The sequence below is a fragment of the Empidonax traillii genome, unplaced genomic scaffold, assembly GCF_003031625.1.
Source record: "Empidonax traillii isolate 1590-97213 ecotype Southwest subspecies unplaced genomic scaffold, ASM303162v1 scaffold448:size1359114, whole genome shotgun sequence".
NCBI classification, from domain to species: Eukaryota; Metazoa; Chordata; class Aves; order Passeriformes; family Tyrannidae; genus Empidonax; species Empidonax traillii.
This window is the reverse complement of record NW_020955641.1, coordinates 540,699-548,762: the sequence shown is the minus strand read 5'-3', so window position 1 is coordinate 548,762 and position 8,064 is coordinate 540,699. Positions and strand designations below refer to the sequence as shown.

Below are 8,064 nucleotides of genomic sequence, written 5' to 3'. Positions count from 1 at the left end.
CTGTGGCCATCACCCTGCAACCTTCTCTTTTATTTGAGTAAATCCTTCTTGATTTGAGAATTAAGTAAATTCTGGCATCACAGACCCACCAGTGCCCATACTGGGGCTCGTGGCACTCACATGCCACACACACGCCCCAGTGCAGTCAGCTCATATTCCAGGAGGAGGGACCACCGAATTTCCTGCTGATTGTTTGAACAGGATGTTGTGATCACGCAATTCCACTGAGAGGACTCTTCTTCTTGGATCCTGTCACTCAGCTTTCCTCAAGAATTTGGTTTGCTGCCTGAGAAATTGTTCAGCAGCGCTGGCGTCACCCGTCCTGCTGAACCTCCGGCGTGCTCGCACACGCACACACGCGAGCACCCAGACCGTCCTTAATTAGCTCCCAAAGCATCACCCTGGGAAGACAGGGAAGTAAAGATCCATCACAAGCTGCTCCTGCACGGCTTACTCCAGGTGCAAACCAGGCACAAAACCGTCTCTTGCCTGGTTTCAGAGTTTTCGGCCACACTGTACCCAGGGGAAAAAAATTCTGGTGGTTATGAAAATGTGCGATAATTAACTGCAATTGCTAATTTGCACCTAGGAAAATTTTAAAGCCAGAGAGGAATTTCGTGCTTACACGCACTGGCGTCTTGTGGTACCCACTCCATCCATCTCCCTGAAGGAGTTTTAGCTCAGATTAACTCGATTTTAGAGAGTTCCAGTTCACCACAGAAATGGATAAATTGTTCCAATATGAAAAATCTGTACCATGTTTTAAGGTCTCCTAAATATTTAGGGTCAAATCCTCCATAGTCAATTTTTTCACCTCAAAAATCGAGGTGCATCCAGGTCTGTGAAACAGAAACTCTCCCAGCTGGGCTGTGAGGTAGAGGGGGAAGAAAAGGAAGCTGGATGCTATTTCCAGCCAGACCACCAGTAAATATCTCTTAACTCCTCATCATTAGTGGTACTTAGCTGCTTATCTCCTTGTTTATAAACTGCTGCTGGGATAGTCTTACAATGAAAGCGCTATAAAATTTCCTATACTCTCATTTGCAGTTGCAAGTGCCTGTAATAAACCAGAGGCCTCGTGGGCTGCCGCAGTTTTACCTTCCACAAAGGCTTTTACACTCTGTCCTCTGCCCCGACAGCCAGGGAACACCTTCCCTGATAAAATGGATCAGACGCTTTCACACTGAGAGTGGAATCCTGGGAAGCTCCTGCCCCTGCCCAAGGAAAGCTGTAAAATAGCAGCTTAAGGTAAGGGAGGTCTCTCAGGATGGGATCAGCTCCATTGTTCGAGAAGGTGATTTTCCAACTCCCCTGCCTTCCTACACGTCTCTGAGTCAAGGAGACCTCCTGCATATGGGTTATGGTGAGAATCAGGTTAAAATCTCCTGATGGAATCTCCTGACCCCATGGATGTCTGGGCACTTTCTGCCCATGAGCTGGCTCATCCCAGAGCCGATGCTTTCTTACCCAACACCTGCCCACTCCAGGGAGCCCACAGATCCCTGCCATGAGACGTGGGCTGTTTGACCCCGGACCACCCATCACCCCGAGCCCGTGCCAGGCTGGGCAGCGCTTGGGAGCAGCAGCTGGAGAGGGAAGAGCACACCCAACTTTCCGTTCCCAAGTTGAACCTTCAGGGGAGAAGAAGAAAACCACTCACCCTAGAAACTGTAGTTTATAACCAATTTTTTAATGGGTTTTTTTTGCACAGTAAAAAAAACCCTGACACTGCTCAGCCTCCAGCCAGACCTCCAGATCGCTGACCCCCGGCCCCGCTGGCCGCGGGCGCTCGGGCTGCGATGGCCAAGGGGCCATCCCGGGGTGATCCGTGGCCACCGGGTGCCCTCAGCGCGGGTCTGGGGCCGGGGCCGGTGCGGAAAGTGCGGCCGCCAATGCTCAGGCTGAGGCGGCGGCGGCGGCGGCTCCGCCCGCTCGGCCCGGCCCGGCCCGGCCCCGCCGCCGCCACCACCGCCACCACCACCATGGGGCTGCTCAACTTCACCCGCGACCCGGTGCCGGAGGCGGTGAGCGGCGACATGCACAACCTCAACCAGCTCAGCGCCCAGGTGCGCCGGCACGGGCGGTGCGGGCACGGGCGGGCGGCGGGGGCGGCTCCGGGGCCGGGCAGGGCGGGACCGGCCGCAGGGAAAGCGGGACCCGGCCGGCACCGCAGCCCCGGAGCGCCGCCGGTACCGGGCCCGGAGATCCCCGCGGGCCCCACCCGGTGGTGGCCCCGGACAGCCCCGCGCACCCAGAGCTGTTTGCGGGGTGTTCGTGGGATCCCGGAATGGCTGGGCCGTTCTGGAGGTTCCCTTGCAATCCCCGGAAGGGACCTTAAAGACCATCTCGTTCCTGCCGTGGGCAGGGACACCGGCGGAGCTCCTGGTGGAGGGCTCAGATCGTGCCCGGCGGGCAGGGAAGGGGGGGGCCTGTTCAGCACTGGTGCGACCACACAGTGTTCGGGTTGTGATTCCCACCCAAAATCCCACCCCACGCTTCCTGCCCCAGGCCGATGCTCCCAGATCACTGACAGACTGGGGGTGCTTTTGAGGCTGAGCAGTTGGTTCTGCGTGGGCTGAAGCTGTGGAAGCGCTGACACTTTTCCAGCCCAGCTTGCCCAGAACCGAGGATATCAGCCCAGTACCATGCCCGTTACATGGCTGAGGATGAGGGCAGGGCGGGAGGAGCCACTGCAGCAGCAGCCAGCCATACCCAGAAGGTCATGGCTGATGCTGCTGCCATCAGAGGAGGGTGCTGGTGGTGCTCTGCCACACAGGCAGCCTCTCCAGCCCTGCCAGCTGCACCCTCAGAAAGCTGAAGGCAGCAAATAGACCCTTAACCAGTTCTCTTCCTTTCCCGAGTTTGTCTGGTTACCCCATGGGGTTTGTGGAACATGAGGGTAGATGTTCACAGCTTCTCCCACTCGCAGTTTTTGGACTGCACAAGATAGAACAGCAGCTTCCGATTAGCCACAAGTCACAAAAGCCCTGCGCAGTGCCAGCTGCACAGACCCTTGGAGAGGCTCTGAAAAGCATCCATGAGCAGATCCCATCCACAGGCATCGCAGAATGCCAGGGACAGGGCCGCTTCATCAGCACGGGAGGTCCAGCTCTGGGACCAACGTGCTGGAGGCAGGTGGAGCTGGATCGTGGTGGTGGTGATGGGGTGGTGAGGTACTGGGTGGCTGATGCCCAGCTCTAACACTGTCCTGTTTCTGCACAGCAATTCTCAGCGCTGACTGAAGTGCTCTTCCGCTTTCTGACAGAGCCCAAGGAGGTAAGGCAAGAGCTCCAGAGGTATATGAGTGCAGCTCTGGCCAGAAAAAAAAGATTGTGTCACTGCTCTTTTTCTTGAACAGGTAGAAAGGTTTCTGGCTCAGCTCTCAGACTTTGCCACCATGAATAAAATCAGCTTGGGCCCCCTGAAAAACATTGTCAAAAGTATTCTTCTGGTACCCAACGGTAAGTGATGCATTTGCATATGCTGCCCTGAGGCCAAACTGTCCCATCCATTCCTGCATGCTGCTAAAGTGTGTCTCAGAACTGCGGGGGCACAATAAGTGTTAATGGTAGCTAATACAGCACTTAGGACTTGAGAATCAAAACTTAGCCTGTTTGTTGACTCTTTGTATTCTTTATGCCCTGCCTGCACACACATTTCACAGGCTTAACTACACTCCCTTAAATGCCTGTGCATTAAATGCAGCACAACACTGTGACAGTGCTTGGTTTAACCTGTACCTGTAAATCCCTTTGCCAGACCAGGGCAGCCTCCTGTTAGCACCGAGTGTCTGCAGGAATTTCCACTCAGCTGACCCAGTACTGTAATTCCTCCAAGGACAAGTGCTGTTGGAGACAGATAAGACAGTGTACACTCGTTTGGAGTGGGCTGGGGACTGGTGTAGTTCTAGGCCATGTGAAGGAGACATCTGACCTTGTAGTCTTGTTTTAGAGAAACAGTTGATGTGTCCACCACTTTCTCATTCATAAGCAGTGGGGAAGAGGTTTGGGGGGATTCCCCTGGAATACCCCAGACTCCAGCACTTTATGAGATTATTGTGATGTTGTGGCTGCCGTTTGACATGGTAATGCATCAAACACTCCAAGGCACAGTCATCCCATTGATCCTTCCTGTTATTAATAGTCCCTTGCTATTACACTTCAGCCCTGGGCTCCCTGTAGCTTCCTTCACAGCCCTGATGCTGAGCACGACTGTTTTCTGAATTTGTTCTAAACTCGTTCTGCTACTTCAAGCCATTTTTCCTATTCGGGCGTAGAAATAAATAATTTCCTTTCCTACAACTGTCCCAGGGGGATTTAATGCAGAATCGGCACTTTCTCCCGTCCCAGTTCTGGCCTTGGTGCCCTCATCTCATGGTTCCTGCTCTCGTGCTCTGGCTTCAATGCCCTTTGTAACTTTTCCTTACCTCTGGAATGCCACGGACAGTATCAGAAGGGATCACAGCAGATAACTCTGCCTCTCTGCTGCACAGCCGGAAAGCCACGTGGGGCTGGCAGTCTCCTTGAATTTATGAGATTCCTGCTCTTGGCTTCAGAGAGCAGAATCCTTGTAAAGGTCCCTGAGCTGCCTGTGCCCCAGAACAAAGGGGAAAGGCGCAGCGGGGGAAAGTGTTATACGCACACGTTCACACCCATCATCCCAAACACAGCAGGTAGGTCAAATTAGTAGCCCGCCAGCCTTAACAGTTCTCCTTTAACAAGCAAAGCGGCTACAGGAGAGAAAGCAGCAGCTTCAAAACACAACCGCCGCAGCTGTTCCCATGGATACCTGCAATGGGATCTCGCCCTCTCCCAGGCACTCCCAGAGCCCGGACTTTTAAAGCACTGGGCATCTGCAAAGATACCGGCAGGCACGACTGGGTTTCCGATCTCTGAGGAGCTGTGGTTTGCTTCAAAACACAGCCTAGGAACAGAGGCTTTCCATCGCCAGGCCCCGTCCCTGCCCCTGTTTGACTCGGTAAAGATTGGTTTGACTCAATAAAAGTGATTTTTCTTCTTTGTGTTGTTTATTCAGGTGCCCTGAAGAGGAATTTGTCTTCTGAACAAGTCAAAGCTGATTTTATTGCTCTAGGTAGGTCACCTGACTTTCACAAAATAAAAGATAATTAATATTTATCACATACAGTAATCTCATATGGTCTCTCCCACAGGCCTCAGTGAAGAGAAGGCCAGTTATTTTGCAGAACAGGTAGGTATTCATATATTTTTGCTCGTTTCTAAGCTAACAAAATGTCAGTCTCTGAGTGGGAACTCATAAAACCCCGCTGTGCTCCTGAGACATGTCAGCACTTTGGGTATTTTCTTCAAAAACCAGCTCAGGATTGTGAAGTGAAGATCCCCAAAGAACTAATAAGGAGCAGTTTGTCTGATGATTCCTCTCATTTGCCGTGGCCTCTCCCTCATCAGTGTCACAGTTCCTGCACTGCTGTGTGGCTTTCCTGTGATGTTTTCGTGCTTCCCATGCTTCGAGCCCCGAGGTCATGCAGTTACATGAACACATGGCTTTTTGCACAGATATTGTTACACTGAACCAGCTTTAAAACAAAACCAGTGAGTTTCATTTACAGCAGGGACAAGGCAGATGGAAATCCTAGCAGGCCTCAAACACCTCTAAAAGCCCTCCCGCCCACGTTAGTTCTCCCTTCACTCTGGGCTTCTGCTGTCCTCTGCCTCGGTTCTGACTCTTGTTGAAGTTTCAGGTACAAACAGAGACCTCTCTGAATTGATTGCTGGTGTGTCTTTTGCTCTTGCAGTGGAAGGTGAATTCCCCCACCCTAACACGCCTGGCTGTGGGTCAGACGCTGATGATTAACCAGCTGATAGATATGGAGTGGAAGTTTGGAGGTAGTAGATCTACAGCATAAACTGAGTGGGTCGGGAAACCCATCAGCAGCTCTCAGCTAAATAACTTTTTATTTCACCATTTAACTAACAGATTATCTGCCTTCTCTTCTTTCTGACTCACAGTGACTGCTGGGAGCAGTGAGCTGGAAAAAGTGGGAAGTATCTTCTTACAGGTAAATCTCCCACATCAGAGAGTTCAGGTTGTAGTGCAGTTAAGGAACAAGCTCCAACCAGGCACGTGGGAAGTGCTGGCTGTGAGGGGAAGGGGAGGGAAGCTGAGTCTCATAGGAACAGGCTCTGTGACTGAATCTGCCTCAGTCTCCAAGTGCCTCTGCCAGCAGAGAGCAGGGCACGCTGCTGTTTGCTTCTCCTCTGAAGACATGAGGTATCACAGAGGTGTGGCCCACTCTGAAAAGCTGTTCAGAAACCTCACTCGAGCAGAGTTCAGGCTATCTTGGGGAGGGAGGGAGAATGGGATCAAGGACTTCCAGAGATCCTCCCAATGCCCAGGGAATCTGTTCCTACAGTGACACTTCTTGAAAAGCCCATCAAAGACGTGTGTGCTTGCAGCAGTCTGAAACTCACAGCAGACTCCTTCTCCTGGTGCTCACATACAGGTCTCTGAACTAAAATACCTCTGTTTTTCCTTCCCCCAAGCTGAAGCTGGTGGTTAAAAAAGGGAGCCAGTTGGAAAACGTGTATGTCGGTGAGTTAACATTCTGGGCAAGGAAGGAGGCCTGGGAAAGCTGCGTGGCTCTTTGGGGCCCCGGGTGTGACTTCTGCTCTGTCAGAGCAGAACAGCAGAGGAGGGAAGTAAATGATTCCCAAGTGTGGAGTGCTGCTGGGAGATCCCAACCCAGCTAGTGTAAGGAACCAGCTGCTGGGAGTCAAGGTGGCTGATTCTGCCCAGCTTAAGTGAACATGAGTTGCTCCGTTTGTAGCACTGGAGTGGCTTTGCCAACGTTGGAAGTGCAATCTGAAATCTAAGACGGCTCTTTTTTTTTTTTTTTTCCCCCTGCAGAGTTAACTTTGCCCCAGTTCTACAGTTTTCTACATGAAATGGAACGGGTCAAAACCAGCCTGGAAAGCTTCAGCTGAAACTGCACAGACCTGAGCCGACATCTGTCCAGGATGTTTAATTCCTCCTCGTGGGCCTGCAGATCTGCTCTTTCCCAGCTGACGCTCACACCCTGATAAGAGAAGACAAGCTGTGCAGTGAGCAGCAATGTCATGGCCCAGCAGGACCCATCAATCCTTCACAACTTGAAACTCTGGCAAAGTTTCAGCTTTTTCAAAGCACCTACAAGTCCATACATCTCTTTTTTTTATATATACTATTATAAGAAATTGTGGTCAGAAATATGTGGATACTTGCACTAAAATAGCAAAGAAATAAACTCATTCCCATCCTGCTCTTTGTATCGGATTTTGATTTTTGTAAGAAAAAGAGAAACAGGAGTTAAAATAATTTTCAAACTTAGAAGAATTAAGCAGGGAGGACAGGGGAAGCAAGGAGAGCATCTAACATGTTGAGTCACTTCATGCTCCCTTCAAGCCTCTCCCTTCTCTCCTATTTAGAAACACGTTGATTAGCTCCTTCCCAATCGTGCCTCATTATGGAAAAGTATCTCAGTGGTAGATGGTTTTAAATCTTAAACAACCAAACATCTGCCTCTGTGCACAGAAGGAAGACATCTCGGGGGGGTGACTAGATAAATCTCGTTTGGATGTGCTGCTCTTTAATCTGCAGCTTGTGTGACAGTGCACAGTCAGATCCAGCCCGTTTCCCGGTGGACATATGTCCAAACCCCATGAAGTACCATTAGCTCAAGTCTTCAGTTGTCTGAGGGTGAGGATGAGCTCTTCATCAGGAAGCAGAGGGGTGCCCAGACCCGAGCTGGGGCAGTGGGTGATGTTATAGTCACCAAGATTTCTCCCACGTCTGAACTGTTTGAGTAGTCCAGCAGCCTGAGCTGGCTGAAGCCTCCTCCCATGGCACAAGGCTGAATGAAGCTCCTCTTACAGCTCCTTCCACCTCCGGGATGTCCCGAGGCACCTCTGTGTTCCTGGCACACTCAACAGTGGCAGTGGAGGGAATAAATCACATCACCAGGGGAGATCCCAGTAAGAAACTCACTGTTTGCAGCCTCCACCTGAAGGGATTCTCTGTCCTGCGGCGTCCTGCGAGTCTGCTGTGAGC

At 51.5% G+C, this 8,064-nt stretch overlaps 1 protein-coding gene across 1 annotated transcript; it reads left to right on the top strand.

Annotated features, from left to right (window-relative positions):
• The first annotated feature begins 1,927 nt into the window (after positions 1-1,927).
• COMMD7 (COMM domain containing 7) lies at positions 1,928-7,277 on the top strand. Its single transcript, XM_027895046.1, has 9 exons — positions 1,928-2,066; positions 3,223-3,276; positions 3,359-3,461; positions 5,035-5,091; positions 5,171-5,208; positions 5,774-5,864; positions 5,988-6,037; positions 6,522-6,570; positions 6,886-7,277. The coding sequence occupies exons 1-9, from the start codon at positions 1,983-1,985 to the stop codon at positions 6,960-6,962; spliced, it is 603 nt and encodes a 200-aa protein (XP_027750847.1). The 5' UTR covers positions 1,928-1,982; the 3' UTR covers positions 6,963-7,277.
• Positions 7,278-8,064: the final 787 nt, after the last annotated feature.

What these genes read in the sequence shown, in the direction of transcription:
- COMMD7 (XM_027895046.1), top strand. Translation starts at nt 1,983, where the DNA reads ATGGGGCTGCTCAACTTCACCCGCGACCCGGTGCCGGAGGCGGTGAGC. An exon ending in TCAACCAGCTCAGCGCCCAG is followed by an intron (nt 2,067 to 3,222) that starts GTGCGCCGGCAC and finishes GTTTCTGCACAG; the next exon opens with CAATTCTCAGCGCTGACTGA. An exon ending in TTCTGACAGAGCCCAAGGAG is followed by an intron (nt 3,277 to 3,358) that starts GTAAGGCAAGAG and finishes TTTCTTGAACAG; the next exon opens with GTAGAAAGGTTTCTGGCTCA.